The sequence below is a fragment of the Bufo gargarizans genome, chromosome 1 (genome assembly GCF_014858855.1).
Source record: "Bufo gargarizans isolate SCDJY-AF-19 chromosome 1, ASM1485885v1, whole genome shotgun sequence".
Taxonomy (NCBI): domain Eukaryota; kingdom Metazoa; phylum Chordata; class Amphibia; order Anura; family Bufonidae; genus Bufo; species Bufo gargarizans.
The window spans coordinates 746,976,389-747,000,618 of record NC_058080.1 but is presented as its reverse complement, the minus strand read 5'-3'; the positions used below and the strand labels follow the sequence as shown (position 1 = coordinate 747,000,618).

Genomic DNA, 24,230 nt, shown 5'->3' with positions numbered 1-24,230 from the left:
GAGAAAGTGAAGGACACTTTCGGTTATTTCCAGGGCTCAGCAAGGTTCTTCATGCATTGTGGAATTGTTGGATTCTCGGGGGAGGTTGTGTACAATTACAGAAGACAGCCTCCTCTTTATATGCCTACAAGACTGCCAATTCTGAGGAGGAGATATTTATATTTAACATTGCACCCCCACATGGAATTTTTTTCCATCTCCCCAATACATCATATGCAATATTAAATGGTGGAATTAGAAAAATGCAACTTGTCCCACAAAAAACAAGCGCTCATACGGCTATGAAAACGTAGAAATACAAAAGTCCTGGAAAGGTAGGGAGCAAAAAACGAAAATGCAAAAAACCCTCTGGGGCTGAAAGGGTTAACTGTAAGGTTTAAAATATAAGTCATGAACAGAATATATGTCTTCCTAAACAGGATTTATTAGATGTTTTATAGAAGCCGTTATGTGACATCTATTAAGCTTTTATATCCAAATATACAACCTGAAATGAAAACAATGTCTATGACCCAGTGATATATTGTTTCCTTATATTGTGGCCATATGGCTTCTCTCTTGTGTGACTTTACTAATGACCCCTAATTATGGCTTTAGTAGCAAAAACATTTTTCTTATTCTGAATGCAGCTTCTCTCCTGTGTGAATCCTCTTATGTTTTTGAAGACTTGATTTCTGTGTAAAACATTTCCCACATTCTGAACATGAATACGGCTTTTCCCCAGTGTGAATTCTCTCATGTGTAACAAGACTGGATTTATGTGTAAAACATTTCCCACATTCTGAACATGAATATGGCTTCTCTCCTGTGTGACATTTTTCATGTATAAAAAGTTCTGATTTCTGTGTAAAACATTTCCCACATTCTGAACATGAATATGGCTTTTCCCCAGTGTGAATTCTCTCATGTGTAACAAGACTGGATTTCTGTGTAAAACATTTCCCACATTCTGAACATGAATATGGCTTCTCTCCTGTGTGACATTTTTCATGTATAAAAAGATCTGATTTCTGTATAAAACATTTCCCACATTCTGAACATGAATATGACTTCTCTCCTGTGTGATTTCTCTCATGTGTAACAAGCCCTGATTTATCTATAAAACATTTGGCACATTCTGAACATGAATATGGCTTTTCCCCAGTGTGACTTCTCTCATGCAAAACAAGATATGATTTCCGTGTAAAACGTTTCCCACATTCTGAACATGAATACGGCTTCACTCCTGTGTGGCATCTTTCATGTATAACAAGATTCGATTTCCGTGTAAAACATTTCCCACATTCTGAACATGAATATGGCTTCTCTCCTGTGTGGCATCTTTCATGTATAACAAGATTGGATTTCTGTGTAAAACATTTCTCACATTCTGAACACGAATATGGCTTCTCTCCTGTGTGGCATCTTTCATGTATAACAAGATGTGATTTCAGTGTAAAACATTTCCCACATTCTGAACATGAATACATTATCTCTCCTTTGTGACATCTTCGGTGTGTAGAAAGTCCTGAGCTGTTTGTGGATTCTTTGCCACAATGAAACATTTCAATCCTTTTCTGACTTGTACTTGCGGTAACAATCTGTGATTGGTCCGGAGAAGGTTCCTCATAATTAGGAGGATTATATGACATATCTGTACTGTGAAGTCCTGGATGTACATTAAGGGTAATGAGGTTTTCTCCTGAAGAGCACTGCAGGATATCTTCATCTAGTGGTAACATGACATTTTCACATTTCTTACTGGGATTTTCTGTTCAGATAAAAATGAAAATTTGTTTTAAAGTTTTTTTGTGTGCAAACTACAGAGTAGACAAACTTATAACATTCCAATTCGTCTGGAAGTTGATCCATCAGGAAGGAGAAGTGTTCATTCATTTGGAATCTATTTCTGACTTTGGCCAAAACACTGCACTTGTGATCCCAGCCTTACAAAGCTTCTGTAACTTCCTGACAAAGTCCAGGATTCTGGTTTACACCGGGTCATGACTTTTATTACATACAGTAAATAATGACTTAACAAAACTAAAAAATGTGAAAAGCCTGACCATGTCTAGAAACACTGGAGCATTGTAAGCCCCGCCCCTGCAGAACCTGCCTGTTGTTTCTATATGTGGAACCTTAAAATCCGCCCTATTTGGACAGATTATAAGAGCAGCACAGATCAGTCACTGGTTATCTACCAGCAAGTTCACACAGAGCAGATCAGCTGCAGACATTTCTGTGACTGTCCCGCTACCCTGAATGTGGCTTGTAATAATCCATGCACCTGCTGCAGAAACAACCCAATACATGGAAATGTCTACAATAAATGTGCCCTGTGCGAACACGCTCTAATGCAGCTAGAACATTCTGGGACATGCAGTTATTGCTAGAAGTCACACGTTCAGTCTGAAGGGGATGAGCAGATAATCGCTGAAGTGATGGACAACAGGGTCACATCTAGCAATTTAAAGCCGATGCCAGACAAGAATTTTAATACAAATTGTTTCACATTTTATTGAGACACCAACGACTTAGGCTACTTTCAGACTTGCTTTTTGCCCTAATGCATTCTGAATGGAAAAGGATCCGCTATAAGAATCTGGTGCTCCTCCATTACATGTCACTGCACACACGTGTATACACTGCACATGACGGCTCTTTCCTTGTGATATAAGAGGCTGGTGCTCCCATTACATGTCACTGCACACACGTGTATACACTGCACATGACGGCTCTTACCTTGTGATATAAGAGGCTGGTGCTCCTCCATCACATGTCACTGCACACACGTGTATACACTGCACATGACGGCTCTTACCTTGTGATATAAGAGGCTGGTGCTCCTCCATTACATGTCACTGCACACACGTGTATACACTGCACATGACGGCTCTTACCTTGTGATATAAGAGGCTGGTGCTCCTCCATTACATGTCACTGCACACACGTGTTTACACTGCACATGACGGCTCTTACCTTGTGATATAAGAGTCTGGTGCTCCTCCATTACATGTCACTGCACACACGTGTATACACTGCACATGACGGCTCTTACCTTGTGATATAAGAGGCTGGTGCTCCTCCATCACATGTCACTGCACACACGTGTATACACTGCACATGACGGCTCTTACCTTGTGATATAAGAGGCTGGTGCTCCTCCATTACATGTCTCTGCACACACGTGTATACACTGCACATGACGGCTCTTACCTTGTGATATAAGAGGCTGGTGCTCCTCCATTACATGTCACTGCACACACGTGTATACACTGCACATGACGGCTCTTACCTTGTGATATAAGAGGCTGGTGCTCCTCCATTACATGTCACTGCACACACGTGTTTACACTGCACATGACGGCTCTTACCTTGTGATATAAGAGTCTGGTGCTCCTCCATTACATGTCACTGCACACACTGCACATGACGGCTCTTACCTTGTGATATAAGAGTCTGGTGCTCCTCCATTACATGTCACTGCACACACGTGTATACACTGCACATGGTGGCTCTTACCTTGTGATATAAAGAGGCTGGTGCTCCTCCATTACATGACACTGCACACACGTGTACACACTGCACATGACGGCTCTTACCTTGTGATATAAGAGGCTGGTGCTCCTCCATCATGGCCTCCTCGTACAGGTCCTTGTGTCCTTCTATATACTCCCACTCCTCCATGGAGAAATAGACAGTGATGTCCTGACACCTTATAGGAACCTGACAACACAATGACACCGTCATCACCCAGACCCCTCCAGTGCTGTTACTGGAGAATTTCCCAGCATTCCCAGCAGTGTCACCTCTCCAGTCAGCAGCTCCATCATCTTGTGGGTGAGTTCTAGGATCTTCTGCTCATGTATCAGGGGGTGAGGGGGAGGCTCTGTGATGGGGGGAGGGGACCTGCTCCGCCCTCCTGACTCCTGGAGATGGATGATGGGAGTCACACAGTCCCCCGATGTCTTCTTCACTATTGTGTACTCCTGTGGATGGAGAGAGACACTTAGGGAATAAACCCTTCAGGGGCCATGTGCTCTACTCCGGCCCTCTCCTCCTGGTACAACGTGCCTACTTACCTTCTCATGGCTCCTACAACATGACTATTGGTCACTAGTCACATGACACATCACTCACCATACTCGGGGCTGATCTTCAGGTTCTCCGTCACTTGGAAGGTCTGGAGGCCGTTCTCCAGGACCCTGGACTCTTCCTATCACTTCCTATGATGGATTCTCCTCCCCGATGTCTGACTTGTTACAGAATACAATAAAGAGGAGAGAAATCTAAAAAAGTTTACCTCTCCGCTCAGCAGGGAGATGATCTCCAAGGTGAGGTCTAATATTCTTCTGCTGATCTCATTCCTGTCCATCCTTGGTGGTCATTCAGGTGAAGAGGAGAGAACTGGAGGAGCTGGAGGCTTCTAGTACTGCAGGCGCCTTTATGAGAAGAGGAGAGGAAATCATCCAGGGGACAAGACCAGATGTCACCTCCAGAACCGCACTTCCTGAGCCTGGAGGGGCCCCGCTTCTCAGAGCCCCCACCACATGGATTCCAGGGGCCCCAACATGGAGATCTCTGGTGGCTCCACAGGAGATAAATGTCTGATAGATGCAGGTCCCACCTCTGGGCTGTGCTCAGCTGTGTCCAGAACTCCTAGAGAAGAGACTGGAGAGAGCTGAGCTCAGGCCGGGCCCCGCTCCATTCATTCTCCTGGAGGCAGGGGCCCCTCACCAGGACAGTCAGGGGCCAGCGAATGATGACAACCCCCACTACTCCTCCCCATCATACTAAGCTGAGGAGCGGAGAAGGATTCCTTGTGTGTAATGGAGGAGAATCCCCAGAGGTGACATGTCTGAGCTCTCCACCACACTGTCTCCTCACAGCTCATCTTACCTGCAGGCTGGAGCAATGGCTGATACCAGAGAGAACAAGAGCCCTGACTACCGACCAGAACCTGCCCAGTAACTGCTGCACTGCCAGAGCTGAAGGACCTGGCGTGACGTCACCATCATGTGATCAGTGCAGGTGGCGGGGCTCAGCAGTGGAGAGAGGGTAGATGCTAGAGTGGAGTTGTTAGAACGAGGTCTGTGACGTCACTGGTCACATGCTCAAGTGTGGGAAGTGCTTATAAACCCAGACTGCAGGAGCTTGTGAAGGAGGAGGAGCTGTGTGTGCCTGGATGAGCTGCAGACCTAGAGGCCATAGGAGCTCATACATGAGGAGGCAGGGGGCATGTGGTGTATTCTGGGGGGGGGGGTTAATCTGTGAGGGGGGCATGTGGTGTATTCTGGGGGGGGGGTTAATCTGTGAGGGGGGCATGTGGTGTATTCTGGGGACATGAGGGTGCAGATCTAGGGGGGGGGGCGGGCATGTGGTGTATTCTGGGGACATGAGGGTGCAGATCTATGGGGTGGGGGGGCATGTTGTGTATTCTGGGGACATGAGGGTGCAGATCTATGGGGTGGGGGGCATGTGGTGTATTCTGGGGACATGAGGGTGCAGATCTATGGGGTGGGGGGGGGGCATGTGGTGTATTCTGGGGACATGAGGGTGCAGATCTATGGGGTGGGGGGGCATGTGGTGTATTCTGGGGACATGAGGGTGCAGATCTATGGGGTGGGGGGCATGTGGTGTATTCTGGGGACATGAGGGTGCAGATCTATGGGGTGGGGGGGCATGTGGTGTATTCTGGGGACATGAGGGTGCAGATCTATGGGGTGGGGGGGCATGTGGTGTATTCTGGGGACATGAGGCTGCAGATCTATGGGGTGGGTGGGGCATGTGGTGTATTCTGGGGCATGAGGGTGCAGATCTATGAGGTGGGGGGCATGTGGTGTATTCTGGGGACATCGGGGGGGGGTCAATCTGTGAGGGGGGCATGTGGTGTATTTTGGGGCCATGAGGGTGTAGGTCTGTGAGGGGGTTATGGGGGGGGGTCAGTCTGTGAGGGGGGGGCATGTAGTGTATCTGGTACCATGAGGGTGCAGATCTATGGGGGGGCATGTGGTGTATTCTGGGGACATGAGGGTGCAGATCTATGGGGTGGGGGGGGAATGTGGTATATTCTGGGGACATGAGGGTGTAGGTCTGAGGAAGGGTTATGGGGGGGGGTCAATCTGAGGGGGACATGTGTATTCTGGGGCCATGAGGGTGTAGGTCTGTGAGGGGGGTTATGGGGGGGGTCAATCTGTGAGAGGGGGGCGGCGTGTGGTGTATTCTGGCGCCATGAGGGTGCAGATCTGGGGGGGGGGGCATGTGGTGTATTCTGGGGCCATGAGGGTGTAGGTCTGAGGAAGGGTTATGGGGGGGTCAATAGTGATGGGAAGTTCGGATCTTTCAGATGAATCGGATCTTCGGTTCACTTCCTGAGCCGGCAGAAGCAAGTGAACTGAAGATCAATGCGCAGGCTCAGCTCATCGAATCTTCGGTTCACTTGCTGAGTCGGCTCTCACGTGAACCGAAGGTCAGGAGGGACTGGCTCCTGGCAAACACAGCTCTGCTGCAGTGAAGCAGACTGTGATGTAGTGGCTATAGTTATTGCAGGGACTCAGATAATTGTCTGAGAGTTTTAGTTAAAAGAATCGTGTCACCGAGTCCCTACCAGACTTCCTGCTCTGCTACAGCATGTAGCAGGGCTGTGCGTGTACAGGGTGCATGTAGCAGTGTAGCATGATGCTACACTGCTGCATGCACGCTGTACACACACAGCTCTGCTACATGCTAGATTAATGCCCCCCCTTCCCCCCGGACGGACTTGCAGGGAGCCGCAGAGCAGGGAGCCTGGCAGGGACTCGGTGACACAGTCTCTGACTCATTCGATTCTTTTAACTAATAGACTCAGACGATTCTCTGAGTCCCTGCGACTCCCCCTGAGCTGTGAGTCCGTTCTGGCTGCCTCTGATTGGTTGGAGGGCGGGGAGGGGCGGGGCTACCGTCCACTGTCGGCTCCTATTACACTGCCTGCTGATGTGACTGAGCCGTTTCATTCGGATCATCAGTCAGAGGAACCGACTCTTCCGGATCAGTGAACTGAATCGGTTCAAAAGAACGATTCGTTCATGATCCGGACATCACTAGGGGTCAATCTGAGGGGGGCATGTGTATTCTGGGGATATGAGGGTGTAGGTTTGTGAGGAGGGTTATGGGGGGGCATGTGGTGTATTCTGGGGACATGAGGGTGCAGATCTATGGGGTGGGGGGGCATGTGGTGTATTCTGGGGACATGAGGGTATAGGTCTATGGGGTGGGGGGGGGGCATGTGGTGTATTCTGGGGACATGAGGGTGTAGGTCTATGGGGTGGGGGGGGGCATGTGGTGTATTCTGGGGACATGAGGGTGTAGGTCTGAGGAAGGGTTATGGGGGGGGTCAATCTGAGGGGGGCATGTGTATTCTGGGGACATGAGGGTGTAGGTTTGTGAGGGGGGGTTATGGGGGGGCATGTGGTGTATTCTGGGGCCATTAGGGTGACGATCTATGGGGGGGGCAGTCTGTGAGGGGGTTATGTGGTGTATTCTGGGGCAATGAGGGTGCAGATCTGTGGGAGGGGGGCTTTATGGGGTGTATTGGAGAGGGGGCAGATCAATAAGGGGGGTGTAAGCCTCTGTGTAGGGGGCTGGGTGTATCCTGTAGCCGGTGTGTGGTAACATTGATGTGTATTCACCCAATAGATTTTGTTCCTGAGAGCAGAATGGCCGAGCAGAGGGGTTGCCATGGAGATGAGCACCCAGTGCCCACCGCTGTACAGTCTGATGGCAGGGAGGATGCTGTATGCACCACTGCACACTAGGGGTTGTCATGTCTCGGTGGCAGTCAGTAAACAGAATCTGTCCTAAAGACACAGCAGGATTGTGTCAGAAGAGCTGAAGTCCCATGTAAGCACCTTAGCTGGGATTCAAATTGGTGATGTCAGCTTAACGGCACAGCAGAGTTTCTATGGCGGTGTGGGTGCCTTCCAGTGTGCCATTGGCACTTGTGTAATTCCCCTGGATCCAGATGGCATACTGGCAGTGCTTATGTGCCCATACACCACAGCGTCTAGACTCCGGCCTTACAGCAGACACAGGCTAGCCCTAGTTTGGAAGCAGTGTCCTAAATCTGCTGTCCTACTCCAGCCTTGCTTCTCTACCTTAGGGTGCCCATACTCTAGGCTTAGGGTGCCTGACCCCACTAAGCCGCACCCTGACCATGTTGGGCAATACCCCCTCCGATTCCGCAGCCAATACAAAATAAACTTCATGTCATCTGCTGTGGAGAGATGGTGACTCTCCCTGCACCGTGCTGCTGTATGAGAGGGAGCGGAGTCCATCCAGGCCCTGCGTCAGACGGAGGACAGGGAGCCTAAAGCTGGACCTCTGGCCGCCCTACTTTACCTGCTGAAGTAGCAAACAGCCTGAAAGTTTATTACAGGCCAGATAACGTCTGTCTGTCCTTTTGGAGAGCGCACACAGACAGGTGAACTGATAAGCGGAAGGACAGACAGGCCAATGTGGGGGGCTGTATTTTTCTAAAGCCAAGTTCAGATGACGTAGTGGAAAGGTATCCTGGCTTGTCTGTGCCGTCTCCCCAATGGCAGGTGCGTAAGCACACTGAATACAGCGACTGAACTTGGCCTACATGCACTTGGTTTAACCGCCTCCAGACCGCCTAACGCAGGATCGCGGCTGTCCCAGGCACAGTCACGCATCTATGCGTCATCTCGCGAGACGTGAGACTTCCTGTGAACGCGCGCACGTTCACAGGATCGGAAGGTAAGCGAGTGGATCTACAGCCTGCCAGCGGCGATTGTTTTTTTTTATACCCCTAACAGGTATATTAGACGCTGTTTTGATAACAGCGTCTTATATACCTGGTCCTCTGGTGGTCCCTTTTGCTTGGATCGACCACCAGAGGACACAGGCAGCTCTGTAATAAGTAGCACCAAACACCACTACACTACACCCCCCCCCCCTGTCACTTATTAACCCCTGATCACCCCCCTGTAAGGCTCCATTCAGACGTCCGTATGTGTTTTGTGGATCCGCAAAACACGGACACCGCGGATCTGCAAAACACATACGGACGTCTGAATGGAGCCTTACAGGGGGGTGATCAATGACAGGGGGGTGATCACCCATATAGACTCCCTGATCACCCCCCTGTAAGGCTCCATTTAAACATTTTTTTTCTGGCACAAGTTAGCGGAAATTTATTTATTTATTTTTTTCTTACAAAGTCTCATATTCCACTAACTTGTGTCAAAAAATAAAATCTCACATGAACTCGCCATACCCCTCACGGAATCCAAATGCGTAAATTTTTTTAGACATTTATATTCCAGACTTCTTCTCACGCTTTAGGGCCCCTAAAAAGCCAGGGCAGTATAAATACCCCACATGTGACCCCATTTCGGAAAGAAGACACCCCAAGGTATTCGCTGAGGGGCATATTGAGTCCATGAAAGATTGAACTTTTTGTCCCAAGTTAGCGGAAAGGGAGACTTTGTGAGAAAAAACAAAAAAAAATCAATTTCCACTAACTTGTGCCAAAAAAAAATAATCTATGAACTCGCTATGCCACTTATTGAATACCTTGGGGTGTCTTCTTTTCAAAATGGGGTCACATTTGGGGTATTTATACTGCCCTGGCATTTTAGGGGCCCTAAAGCGTGAGAAGAAGTCTGGGATCCAAATGTCTAAAAATGCCCTCCTAAAAGGAATTTGGGCCCCTTTGTCCATCTAGGCTGCAAAAAAAGTGTCACACATGTGGTATCGCCGTACTCAGGAGAAGTTGGGCAATGTGTTTTAGGGTGTCATTTTACATATACCCATGCTGGGTGAGAGAAATATCTTGGCAAAAGACAACTTTTCACATTTTTTTATACAAAGTTGGCATTTGACCAAGATATTTTTCTCACCATGGGTATATGTAAAATGACACCCCAAAACACATTCCCCAACTTCTCCTGAGTACGGATGTCACGGACGGTGTGCAGGAAACAAGACAAAGCAACATGCATGTATGACTGTATCCAAAGCTAAGGAACCAAAAGGGAGACCCCTGCACAAGACCTAGCACTTTCCCTGGTTGCTCAGCCTATGCAAAGATCCCAAAGGTGGATGGTTGCATATCCACGTACCTCGACTATATAACCCCTGAACACCCTACAATAGTGAGGGGACACGACTACCGGCTCCCTACACCAGACACGGAGGGAGTCAGGGTCACCTTGGATCCAGCAAACAGAAAACAACAGATAAAAGTACAGCACTTAACTTTGTAGCAGACTGGGAAACAGGATCAGCATGCACACACACTCCAGGAAGAAGTATAAGCCGCCCAGTAAAGCATTATGGGGAGGAATTTAAAGGGAAGCAATCAGTCCAACTACATGACAGCTGAGAGAGGCTAACGAGATGAGGAACTGAATACCACAACAAAGAAAACTCAAGGAGGAGGTTCTGAAAGGCCTCTGTCAGAGCTTCTCAGCTGTCTGGTTGTGACAGTACCCCTCCCTCTACGAGTGGACTCCGGACACTCAGAACCCACCTTCTCAGGATGGGACTTATGGAAAGCCCTGATGAGACGAGAGGCCTTAATGTCCGTCACTGGGACCCACATCCTCTCCTCAGGACCATAACCCTCCCAATGAACAAGGTACTGAAGAGAACCGCGGACAAGACGAGAATCCACAATCCTAGAGACCTGAAATTCAAGATTCCCATCAACCATAATCGGAGGAGGGGGCAAAGGCGAGGGTACAATGGGTTGAACATAAGGTTTCAATAAGGACTTATGAAAAACATTATGGATCTTCCAAGTCTGAGGAAGATCAAGACGGTAGGCAACAGGATTTATGACAGACAGGATTTTGTAAGGCCCAATAAACCTAGGACCCAACTTCCAGGAGGGAACCTTCAATTTGATATTCTTGGTAGACAACCACACCAGATCACCAACATTCAGGTCCGGACCAAGCACACGTCTCTTATCTGCCACACGCTTATATCTCTCACTCATGCTCTTTAGATTATCCTGAATCTTTTGCCAAATAGATGACAAAGACGAGGAGAATCTGTCCTCATCAGGTAAACCAGAAGACCCCTCTCCCGAGAAAGTCCCAAACTGCGGATGAAACCCACATGCACCAAAAAATGGTGACTTATCAGAGGACTCCTGACGACGGTTATTTAAAGCAAACTCCGCAAGGGACAAAAAAGAACACCAATCCTCTTGATTCTCCGCCACAAAACAGTGCAGATATGTCTCCAGATTCTGATTGACGCGCTCTGTCTGGCCATTCGACTGCGGGTGGAAAGCAGAAGAGAATGACAACCGAACCCCCAAGCGAGAACAGAAAGCCTTCCAGAATCTGGAAACAAACTGCGTGCCCCTACCAGAGACTATGTCTGAAGGAATACCGTGCAATTTGACAATGTGATCAATAAATGCCTGCGCCAGCGTCTTAGCATTGGGCAAACCAGGAAAAGGGATGAAATGCACCATTTTGCTAAAACGGTCCACCACCACCAGAATCACAGTCTTCCCCGAGGAACGAGGCAGGTCCGTTATGAAGTCCATGGACAGATGTGTCCAAGGACGGCAAGGAATGGGTAAGGGAAGGAGAGGACCTGATGGCCGTGAATGAGGGACCTTGGCACGAGCGCAAGTCTCGCAGGCTGCCACAAAACCCTCAACCGACTTACGAAGCGCAGGCCACCAGAATCTCCGAGCGATGAGATCCAGTGTGGCTCTTGCCCCCGGGTGCCCAGCAAGGACCGTATCGTGGTGTTCCTTAAAAATCTTGTGTCTTAAAGCGAGAGGCACAAACAACCTCCCAGGAGGACAAAGATCAGGAGCCTCTGACTGGGCTGCCTGCACCTCTGCCTCCAATTCAGAAAAAAGAGCAGAGACCACCACACCTTCAACCAAAATGGGACCCGGGTCTACAAAATTCCCGCCTCCCGGAAAACAACGTGACAGGGCATCCGCCTTCACATTCTTAACTTCAGGGCGGAACGTGACAACAAAATTTAATCTTGAAAAGAACAACGACCATCTGGCCTGTCTCGGGTTCAGACGCTTGGCTGACTCCAAGTAGGCCAGATTTTTATGGTCAGTAAACACGGTAATGGGGTGTCTGGCTCCCTCCAGCCAATGGCGCCATTCCTCAAAAGCCAACTTGATGGCCAACAATTCCCTATCTCCCACATCGTAATTTCTCTCTGCGGAGGAGAGTTTTTTCGAGAAAAAAGCACATGGTCGCCATTTGGCAGGAGAGGAACCCTGAGACAAGACCGCACCCACACCCACCTCAGAAACATCAACCTCAACTATGAAGGGTAAAGAAATATCAGGTTGCACCAAGATGGGAGCGGAAGCAAAACTCTCCTTGATATTAGAAAAAAGCCTTACGCGCCTCTACCGACCAGGAAGAAATATAAGCCGCCCAGTAAAGCATTATGGGGAGGAATTTAAAGGGAAGCAAGACAAAGCAACATGCATGTATGACTCACTGGATCCAAAGCTAAGGAACCAAAAGGGAGACCCCTGCACAAGGCCTAGCACTTTCCCTGGTTGCTCAGCCTATGCAAAGATCCCAAAGGTGGATGGTTGCATATCCACGTACCTCGACTATATAACCCCTGAACACCCTACAATAGTGAGGGGACACGACCACCGGCTCCCTACACCAGACACGGAGGGAGTCAGGGTCACCTGGGATCCAGCAAACAGAAAACAACAGATAAAAGTACAGCACTTAACTTTGTAGCAGACTGGGAAACAGGATCAGCATGCACACACACTCCAGGAAGAAGTATAAGCCGCCCAGTAAATCATTATGGGGAGGAATTTAAAGGGAAGCAATCAGTCCAACTACATGACAGCAGAGAGAGGCTAACGAGATGAGGAACTGAATACAACAACAAAGAAAACTCAAGGAGGAGGTTCTGAAAGGCCTCTGTCAGAGCTTCTCAGCTGTCTGGTTGTGACAACGGTGATACCACGTGTGACACTTTTTTGCAGCCTAGGTGGGCAAAGGGGCCCACATTCCAAAGAGCACCTTTCGGATTTCACAGTCCATTTCTTACAGATTTTGATTTCAAACTACTTCTCACGCATTAGGGCCCCTAAAATGCCAGGGCAGTATAACTACCCCACAAGTGACCCCATTTTGGAAAGAAGACACCCAAAGGTATTTCATGATGGGCATAGTGAGTTCATGGAAGTTTTTATTTTTTGTCACAAGTTAGTGGAATATGAGACTTTGTGGAAAAAATAAAAATTCATCATTTTCCGCTAACTTGTGACAAAAAATAAAAAGTTCTAAGAACTCACTATGCCCATCAGCGAATACCTTAGGGTGTCTACTTTCTGAAATGGGGTCATTTGTGGGGTTTTCTACTGTCTGGCCATTGTAGAACCTCAGGAAACATGACAGGTGCTCAGAAAGTCAGAGCTGCTTGAAAAAGCGGAAATTCACATTTTTGTATCATAGTTTGTAAACGCTATAACTTTTACCCAAACATTTTTTTTTTTATCAAAGACATGTAGAGCAATAAATTTAGAGAAATTTATATATAGATGTAGTTTTTTTGAAAAAAAAATTACAACTGAAAGTGAAAAATGTCTTTTTTTTTGTTGCTCAAATTTCGTTAAATTTCGATTAATAACAAAAAAAGTAAAAATGTCAGCAGCAATGAAATACCACCAAATGAAAGCTCTATTAGTGAGAAGAAAAGGAGGTAAAATTCATTTGGGTGGTAAGTTGCATGACCAAGCAATAAACGGTGAAAGTAGTGTAGTGCAGAAGTGTAAAAAGTGGCCTGGTCATTAAGGGTGTTTAAGCTAGGGGAGCTGAGGGGGTTAAAAACGACATCCCTCATATTTCAGTCACTTCAGCTGTCTTGTGTATGGAGGCCGGGTCACCAGGAACAAGAGGCAAGTGGCCAATGTTATAGACTTAAAGTATCATTAACTTTATTTTTTTTCTTGTAGGTAAACAAACTGATGAAATCGGTGACAGTGACGTTACTTGTCTCATATGCAAGTCTGTGTTTAATGTATAAAACTGTAAATGACTCTGAAATGTTGGTAACAAACACTTTATTAATAACCGTTTCTCACTTTTTTTTCTTAGGTGTTGGGCGGCTGAAAATAGACGACCACATGTTATTATTGGTCTCTCAGAACGTCAACAATTTACATTAAGGTGCAGTGTTCTCAGACATACAGACACCTGCAGTTATATCTGTGCACAGGACAAGTGGTAGTTATTAATAAATCAAGTATGTGACTTTAATTTTTGTGTGTGTATGTATATATATATAATTTTTTTTTACATTAACCTCTTAAGGACATAGGGCGTACAGGTACGCCCTTGTGCCCTGGTACTTAAGGACACAGGGCGTACATGTACGCCCTGTGCATTTTCGATCACCGCCGCACGGCGGGCGGTGATCGGAACCCCGTGCCTGCTAAATCATTGAGCAGGCACTTGGAGCAAATGCGCCGGGGGGTCCGGTGACCCCCCCATGTATGCGATCGCAGAAAACCGCAGGACAATTCAGACCTGCGGTTTTCTGCGTTTCCGGGTTATTCGGGTCTTTGAAGTCCCGATAACCCGGAACAGGATGGTGATGGTGGTGTGATTTCACCCCACCAATCACCATCCAGCGATCCTGAGTGGTGATGGTGACATCACCACTCAGGATCGCTTTCTGATTGGTCTGTGGGGCGGTCCGGCGGCAGATTCAAAAGAGGCAGGCGCTCCTCTCCTCCTCCTTTTGTGTTCCGGAGCCGGAGGAGAGAGGAGCTGCCTGCACGTGTCTGCCACCGCTGCCTGCACCCCGATCTGTGCCCCCCAGGACCCGATCTGTGCCCCCCAGGACCCGATCTGTGCCCCCCAGGACCCCATCAGGTACATAGGGACAGCTAGGGAAAGTTTGGTTTAGGCAGGGAAAAAAAAGGGAAAGTTAGTTTTTGAACTTTGATTGCATCACCCTAAGTTAGGGTGTCTGGGGTCCACAGCACAGCTGTGTGACCCTAGACCCCCCAGGGGTGCTGCCACTTGCCCCCCCCCCCTGCCCCCCCCCCCCACCTTTTTTGGGGTGCATTTTTTTTTTTTCCGTGTACGCTGACTGTGGCCGGCACTTAGTGTCCGGCCACTGTTAGCGCATCGCACACCCCACCGCTGATCAACTTCGGACGGTTGATCAGCGGTTTTGAATTTTTTTCCCCACATTTTTTGCCCTTTTTTTTAGTTAGTTTATTTTATTTTTTTCTGTTAGTTTTAGGGTGAGTTCGTGAACACCCGTGCCCCCACACACACGCACACAAAATAAAGAGTTACACACACGCACATATACACGCAGACACACACTCCCCTATGGCCCGCCGGACGTTCTCGGCCGAGGAGGCATACGCCCAGATTGCCTCTGACTCCGAGAGTCCCAGTGAGGATGAGGATGACCCCACATTCCTGTTGTCATCCGCATCCTCCTCATCATCTAGCGATGATGATGAGCCCCCAAGGCGGCAGAGACGCCGCCAGGCGGAGCAAGGGGACCGCCATGTTAGGGACCCTGTGGCCCACACTAGTACGAGCAGCTCTGGGGCTCGTACTGGTTTCCCGGCCCACCAGTTAAATCCACCGGAGCCCCCTGCCGGTGAACTTGTCTGGTGTAGCCCAGAGCGATACGAGCCTGTGATTCCTGATTTTGTAGGCCAATCAGGAATCCAGATTTCCACAGTGGGCTACACTGAATATGACTTTTTTTGTCATTTTTTCAGTGACCCACTGGTAAATCTGATGGTGGAGCAGACGAATCTGTACGCCCAACAGTTCGTCGCTCAACACCCGGGCTCCTTTTTGGCCAGGCCCGGTGGCTGGACGCCGGTCAGTGCAGCCGAAATGAGGACATTTTGGGGCCTCGTGCTGCATATGGGCCTGGTCAAAAAACCCAGTGTCAGGCTGTACTGGAGTGGGGACGTCCTATACCAGGCCCCACTTTACAGTACAGCCATGACACGCTCCCGGTTTGAGGCCATCCGGAAATGTCTGCATTATTCCGATAATGCAGCATGTCCCCCCCGAGGTGATCCTGCCCATGACCGTCTGTACAAGATACGGCCGGTCATCGATCACTTTGGGGCCAAATTCATGGAGGCCTATGTACCTGGAAGAGAGGTCGCGGTTGATGAGTCTCTCATTGCGTTCAAGGGGAGACTCATTTTCCGCCAGTATGTGCCCTCCAAGCGGGCGAGGTATGGCGTGAAGCTATACAAAATTTGTGAGAGTACCTCAGGGTACACTTACAAATTTCGTGTGTACGAGGGGCGAGATTCCCGGATTCAACCCCCAGAATGTCCCCCCACTCTGGGTGTTACCGGGAAACTTGTGTGGGACCTTATGTACCCACTGCTGGATAAGGGTTACCACCTTTACGTGGATAACTTTTATACCAGTATCCCCTTGTTCCAGTCCCTTGCCGCCAGATCCACGTCCGCTTGTGGGACCGTGCGGAAAAATCAACGCGGCCTCCCTGCCCACCCCCTCCAGGTACCTATCCCCAGGGGTGAGACCCGTGCCCTTACCACTGGAAACCTGTTGCTGGTCAGGTATAAGGACAAGAGGGATGTCCTTATGCTGTCCACAATTCATGGTAACGGCATCACCCCTGTCCCTGTGCGAGGTACCGCGGCAACGGTCCTCAAGCCCGATTGTATCGTCGCTTACAATCGGTATATGGGAGGAGTTGATCTCTCTGATCAAGTCCTCAAGCCATATAACGCCATGCGCAAAACCCGGGCATGGTACAAAAAAGTTGCGGTCTACTTGGTGCAGGTTGCCATGTACAACTCTTTTGTACTATCCCGAAGCGCTGGCAGCACAGGGACATTCCTCCAGTTCTATGAGGCAGTCCTCAAGGCCCTGATCTTTTCGGACCGGGAAAGAGCAGGCCGGAGTACCTCGGGAACTGTAGGTGCCCGGATCGTCCCTGGCCAACACTTTCCAGGTGTGGTCCCCCATACTGGAAAGAAGGGACGAACCCAAAAAAAGTGCAGAGTGTGTCGCAGGAGGGGGATACGGAAGGACACAACTACTCAGTGCGACACTTGCCCCGATCATCCGGGCCTCTGCATTGACGGTTGCTTCAGGGAGTATCACACTTCCATGGAGTACTAAATTTATATCCCAATTTAGCACTGACATCGGATAAAAAAAACTGGTTCTCAGACTTGAGACACCCAAAAAAAACTAAAATAATTTATTAAAAGTAGACATATTAGGTATCGCCGCGTTGGTAATAATCTCCTCTATAAAACTACCCCATGACCTAACCCCCCAGATTAACACGGTCAAGGAAAAAAAAAAAAAAAAGGTGCAAAAAAAGGTTTTTTTTGTCACCTTACATAATAAAAAGTTTAATAGCAAGCGATCAAAAGGTCATATAGCCCCCCAAAAAGTGCCAATAAAGCCGTCCACTCATCCCACAAAAAATGAGCCCCCACATGAGATAATTGGATAATTTATTTTTTTACAAAAATGACCCTTAGACTTTAGAGATACCCCCAAAAAAATTTTAGTCAAAAAAGATAATATAGTCTAAAACCAAAATAATTGTAAAAAAAGTTGACTTATCAGGTATTGCCGCGTCCGTAAGAATCTCCTCTATAAAAATACCCCATGACCCAACCCCCCAGATTAACACGGTCAAAAAAAAAAAAAATAGGTGCAAAAAAATAATTTTTTTGTCACCTTACATAACAAAAAGTTTAATAGCAAGCGATAAAAAAGTCATATAGCCCCCAAAATAGTGCCAATAAAACCGTCCGCTCATCCCGCAAAAAATGAGTCCCCACATGAGATAATTGGATAAAAAAAAAAATAAAAATGACCCTTAGACTTTAGAGATACCCAAAAAAAGATTTGTATCAAAAAAGATAATATAGTCAAAAACCTAAATAATTGTAAAAAAAAAGTAGACTTATTAGGTATTGCCGCGTCCGTAAAAATCTCCTCTATAAAAATATCCCATTACCTAACCCCCCAGATTAACACAGTAAAAAAAAAAAAAAAAAAACAGTGCCAAAACCGCTATTTTTGGCACTTTTCCATTTCAATCAGTTTTTTCCGGTAATAAAACAAGGGTTAACAACCAAACAAAACTTAATATTTATTACCCTGATACTGCAGTTCACAGAAACACCACATTTGTGGTCGTAAACTGCTGTATCAGTGAAAGGGAGGCCGCAAAAGGAAAGGACCGACATGGTTTCTGGAAGGCCGATTTTGATGGCCTTTTTTATTGACACCATGTCCCTTTTGAAGCCCCCCTGATGTACCCTAGAGTAAAAACTCCCCAAAACTGACCCCATCTAAGAAACTACACCCCTCAAGGTATTCAAAACTGATTATACAAACTTCATTAACCCTTTAGGTGTTCCTCAACAGTTAATGGCAAATGGAGATGAAATTTCAGAATTTCAATTTTTGGTAACCTTGCGTCACAAAAATGTAATATAGAGCAACCAAAAATCATATTTACCCTAAAAATAGTCCCCAAAAAAATGCCACCTTATCCCGTAGTTTCCAAAATGGGGTCACTTTTAGGGAGTTTCTACTCTAGGGGTGCATCAGGGGGCTTCAAATGGGACATGGTGTAAATAAACCAGTCCATAAAAATCAGCCCTCCAAAAACCAAACGGCGCACCTTTCCCTCTATGCCCCGCTGTGTGGCCGTACAGTAGTTTACGGCCACATATTGGGTGTTTCTGTAAACGGCAGAGTCAGGGCAATAAAGATACAGTCTTGTTTGGCTGTTAACCCTTGATTTGTTAGTGGAAAAAATGGGTTAAAATGGAAAATTAGACAAAAAAATGAAATTTGCTAATTTCATCCCCATTTGCCAATAACTCTTGCGCAACACCTAAAGGGTTAACGACGTATGTAAAATCAGTTTTGAATACCTTGAGGGGTGTAGTTTCTTAGATGGGGTCACTTTTAGGGAGTTTCTACTCTAGGGGTGCATCAGGGGGCTTCAAATGGGACATGGTGTAAATAAACCAGTCCATAAAAATCAGCCCGCCAAAAACCAAACGGCGCACCTTTCCCTCTACGCCCCGCTGTGTGGCCGTACAGTAGTTTACGGCCACATATTGGGTGTTTCTGTAAACGGCAGAGTCAGGGCAATAAAGATACAGTCTTGTTTGGCTGTTAACCCTTGATTTGTTAGTGGAAAAAATGGGTTAAAATGGAAAATTAGACAAAAAAATGAAATTTGCTAATTTCATCCCCATTTGCCAATAACTCTTGCGCAACACCTAAAGGGTTAACGACGTATGTAAAATCAGTTTTGAATACCTTGAGGGGTGTAGTTTCTTAGATGGGGTCACTTTTAGGGAGTTTCTACTCTAGGGGTGCATCAGGGGTCTTCAAATGGGACATGGTGTAAATAAACCAGTCCATAAAAATCAGCCCGCCAAAAACCAAACGGCGCACCTTTCCCTCTACGCCCCGCTGTGTGGCCGTACAGTAGTTTACGGCCACATATTGGGTGTTTCTGTAAACGGCAGAGTCAGGGCAATAAAGATACAGTCTTGTTTGGCTGTTAACCCTTGATTTGTTAGTGGAAAAAATGGGTTAAAATGGAAAATTAGACAAAAAAATGAAATTTGCAAATTTCATCCCAATTTGCCAATAACTCTTGCGCAACACCTAAAGGGTTAACGAAGAATGTAAAATCAGTTTTGAATACCTTGAGGGGTGTAGTTTCTTAGATGGGGTCACTTTTAGGGAGTTTCTACTCTAGGGGTGCATCAGGGGTCTTCAAATGGGACATGGTGTAAATAAACCAGTCCATAAAAATCAGCCCGCCAAAAACCAAACGGCGCACCTTTCCCTCTACGCCCCGCTGTGTGGCCGTACAGTAGTTTACGGCCACATATTGGGTGTTTCTGTAAACGGCAGAGTCAGGGCAATAAAGATACAGTCTTGTTTGGCTGTTAACCCTTGATTTGTTAGTGGAAAAAATGGGTTAAAATGGAAAATTAGACAAAAAAATGAAATTTGCAAATTTCATCCCCATTTGCCAATAACTCTTGCGCAACACCTAAAGGGTTAACGACGAATGTAAAATCAGTTTTGAATACCTTGAGGGGTGTAGTTTCTTAGATGGGGTCACTTTTAGGGAGTTTCTACTCTAGGGGTGCATCAGGGGTCTTCAAATGGGACATGGTGTAAATAAACCAGTCCATAAAAATCAGCCCTCCAAAAACCAAACGGCGCACCTTTCCCTCTACGCCCCGCTGTGTGGCCGTACAGTAGTTTACGGCCACATATTGGGTGTTTCTATAAACGGCAGAGTCAGGGCAATAAAGATACAGTCTTGTTTGGCTGTTAACCCTTGATTTGTTAGTGGAAAAAATGGGTTAAAATGGAAAATTAGACAAAAAAAAGAAATTCTCAAATTTCATCCCCATTTGCCAATAACTCTTGTGCAACACCTAAAGGGTTAACGACGTATGTAAAATCAGTTTTGAATACCTTGAGGGGTGTAGTTTCTTAGATGGGGTCATTTTTGGGTGGTTTCTATTATGTAAGCCTCGCAAAGTGACTTCAGACCTGAACTGGTCCCTAAAAATGTCGTTTTTGTAAATTGCTGAAAAATTTCAAGATTTGCTTCTAAACTTCTAAGCCTTATAACATCCCCAAAAAATAAAATATCATTCCCAAAACAATTCAAACATAAAGTAGACATATGGGGAATGTAAAGTCATCACAATTTTTGGGGGTATTACTATGTATTACAGAAGTAGAGAAACTGAAACTTTGAAATTTGCTAATTTTTCCAAAAATTTGTTAAATTAGGTATTTTTTGGTGCAAAATAAAATATTTTTTTGACTTAATTTCACCAGTGTCATGAAGTACAATATGTGACGAAAAAACAATCTCAGAACGGCCTGGATAAGTCAAAGCGTTTTAAAGTTATCAGCACTTAAAGTGACACTGGTCAGATTTGCAAAAAATGGCCTGGTCCTAAGGTGTAAAAAGGCTGTGTCCTTAAGGGGTTAAGGGATCGCTTGACTTTGGGGGTCATTCTCACATATCTCTGCCAGACACCACGTTTAAGGTCCAAACACTGTGCTTTATTGCGGCATATCCATGTGATCATAATGGTACAAAATAAACTCCTGCCCGTCCAGGCACTACCTATACAACATGTGCCCCTACCTTACCGTGTGTGAACACATATGGCTTTCTCAGCCTCACAGTCCTGTAAACTACAGGCCAGGTACCTTTGGGAAGGGGGGGTTGTGGTAGTAGTCCTCCCAACTCTCCCAATAACTATGAAGCAGGCTAGAATGGAGTTGTTAAGAGGCCGTTCTCCTGTTCTTGATATTAAATTCTTTACATTTTCAAGGAAACTTTCCACTTCATCACCATGACGGCCCAGAGAGATTGACCCCTGACCTCTGTAGGGGCAGGAACAGAGAGGTTTAAAAGGACCCCTCCCACCACCATTCACCCTATAGCGGCCAGGACAGAGAAAAGTCCTCTCTGGCTTCAGGGAGGTGAAGTGGACCTTGTTTTTTTTTTTTTTTAAAGGTACCTGGGTGACTGCATCGGCGGTGCTTGTGGCCTCCCTTGCGGGTTCGTCATCCAGGAAAGCGTCCCCTGCTCTCCAGCGGACTAGTTCTAAAGCTGACAGGGTGACGCCAGGGTCACGCTCCCTGTTGAGGGAAGCCTGCCCTGAGCTGCCGCAGGTCACCTACCTCCATGTCGCGTGCGTTTGTCACTTCCGGGTTGCCGGCAAAACCCGGAAGTGGACGGGGCCTCTGCATCGCTCGCTGACCGGAGGACATGTCGGACCAGGAGAAGGAGATGCAGCAAAAGGAGCAGAGCGCCCCTGCGTGAGTAGCCCACCTGGGCAGCCGGCAGCTTCACAGATGGTAAGTGGGGGGGGGGTGCACCCTAGTGGTATCCACTCTTCGCCTCCCCCTGGGGGTCTGCTGGTATACTGCATCTAAGTTATGCTCCTATACCAGATTGGCATAAATTTAATGGGCTGCCTCTCACTTTAGGCCAAACTAAGTTTAAAAAAGTCAAAGAAGACCGCCAGATGCATCTAGTGCATCCGTCCGGCTTCCTGATGACTATACTAAAAAAACTTGCCAAATTTGTAAGTGAGGAACAGCCCTCAATTATGCAGGAGTTCAGATCCATGATTCAGGAGGAGGTTAAGTCTTCACTGGCCTCCCTCCGTGAGGATATCCGGGGGTCTCGCCCGCCTAAACGGCCCAGGATGGCGGATATTTCCTCTGACTCCGAAGATTTAGAGTACGATGCCTCATCCTCTAAAAAAGAGGATGACGACCCCTTATCTGAGGCTGAGATCGTCGAGGACTCTACGAAATTTTTCTTTACCCCCAGTGAGATGAATGACCTTTTAAAGGCTGTCAGGGATACCATGGGGGTGGAGGACATCAAGCGACCCAATACGGTTCAGGAGGAAATGTTTGGTGGATTGAACCTCCAGGGTCTTCCCCATAAATGAAAACATTAAGGAAATGGTGATGGATGAATGGGCCCATCCTGAAAAGAAAGTAGGAATATCCAAGGAATTCAGGAACCGCCTTGTGTTTGACCCGTCAGATTCTAAGATTTTTCCCTAGAATTGACGTCCAGGTGGCCAAGGTCAATAAAAAAACCTCACTTCCATTTGAGGACTCCTGTCAGTTAAGGGACACTATGGAAAGGAAAGCTGACAGTTTATTAAAGAAGTCTTGGGAGGCAGCTATGTTTAGTGTCAAGACAAACATAGCTGCTACTTCAGTCGCCAGGTCTATGTACTTGTGGGCTGAAAGAAAAAAATGAACGGCACAGATTTCTTCATTCGCATCGATCAATGTGGATGAAAAAATCTCTGCCAAAAAAAAAAAAGGAGGGGAAAGGCGTCTGCCAGGACATAGGAGCTCCGCCCAACATCCATACCCACTTAGCTCGTATGCCCTGGCAAACCAGATTTCTCCATTCACATCAATCGATGTGGATGAATAAATCATTGCCGGGATTTTTTTTTTTATATACAAAGTGTTTGCCAAAGCATAGGAACACCGCCTCCTCCTCGGCTCATATGCCTCGGCAAACGTATCTTTTACTGCAGAGGAGAAATCTCGTCTTGCAGCGCCGCATACACCTACTTGTGTGTAATCTGACAGCAGCGCAATGGTTCTGTCAGAATGCACATCAGTGCTGCAGCTAGTCGATCGGTTGGTCCACCTAGAAGGTAAAAAAGAAAAGACCAGGCCGCAACGCAATAATTTGATTAACTTTGGAACAGAACATATAAACTTTAACTTTTTGAACTGAACATTAACCTTTTTGCTTACTGGTGATTTTTTATTTTTTTTTACCTTTTATAGAACAAACCTCTCCTTCCCCATGGGACAATGTGCAAAGCGCAAATTGCAAAAAAGATGTGACGAATTGCGTTATGCACTTTGTCCCAGGTGAAAGGAGAGGTTTGCAGCAGCTCTGTGTGAATGGGCCCTAATAGCCCTGTGTGCCTGTCCTGGTGAGATGTGATCCCTATGCTAGGTGTACCTGTGTGTGGTACTTCCGGAAACACTCCCCTAAGCATAGGGCAGGGTGGTCAGGGCAGTCAGGACAGAAATAGCGGGTGTCACGCCTTATTCCACTCCTGCTACAGACACAACATCTTTTTCGGGGTGACGGTTGGGTTGAGGTACCGGCAACGACATTGGGGAAATGTCGCTCGTGTAGACGGCTAACTACACTGGTGGATGGGGCCACGGAACCTCCTGGGTACAGGAGGTTCTCGATGATCTCTTCCTGAAATTTGAGGAAGGATCGTGTTCTCCCAGCCTTACTGTAGAGAACAAAACTATTATACAGAGCCAATTGAATCAAATATACAGACACCTTCTTATACCAGCGTCTGGTTCTGCGGGAAACTAAATATGGAGACAACATCTGGTCATTGAAGTCCACCCCTCCCATGTGAAGGTTATAGTCGTGGACTGAGAGGGGCTTTTCAATGACACGGGTTGCTCGCTCAATTTGTATTGTCTTGTCTGCGTGAATGGAGGAGAGCATGTAAACGTCACGCTTGTTTCTCCATTTCACCGTAAGCAGTTCTTCGTTACACAAGGCAGCCCTCTCCCCCCTTGCAAGACGGGTGGTAACGAGCTGTTGGGGGAAGCCAGCGCGACTAGTTCGCGCGGTGCCACAGCAGCCAATCT

The 24,230-nt window shown here is 47.1% G+C and overlaps 1 protein-coding gene across 1 annotated transcript in view; it reads right to left on the bottom strand.

Moving 5' to 3' along the window:
- The window catches only part of LOC122930550 (zinc finger protein 585A-like), a 140,955-nt gene that overhangs the window by 76,362 nt on the left and 40,363 nt on the right, over positions 1-24,230 (bottom strand). The window contains exons 5-7 of the mRNA XM_044284033.1: positions 8,356-8,413; positions 3,582-3,630; positions 668-1,750 (exon numbers count right to left, since the gene is read on the bottom strand). Of these exons, the coding sequence (XP_044139968.1) occupies positions 668-1,750; positions 3,582-3,630; positions 8,356-8,413 (1,190 nt within the window). The remainder of the gene's footprint in view (positions 1-667; positions 1,751-3,581; positions 3,631-8,355; positions 8,414-24,230) is intronic.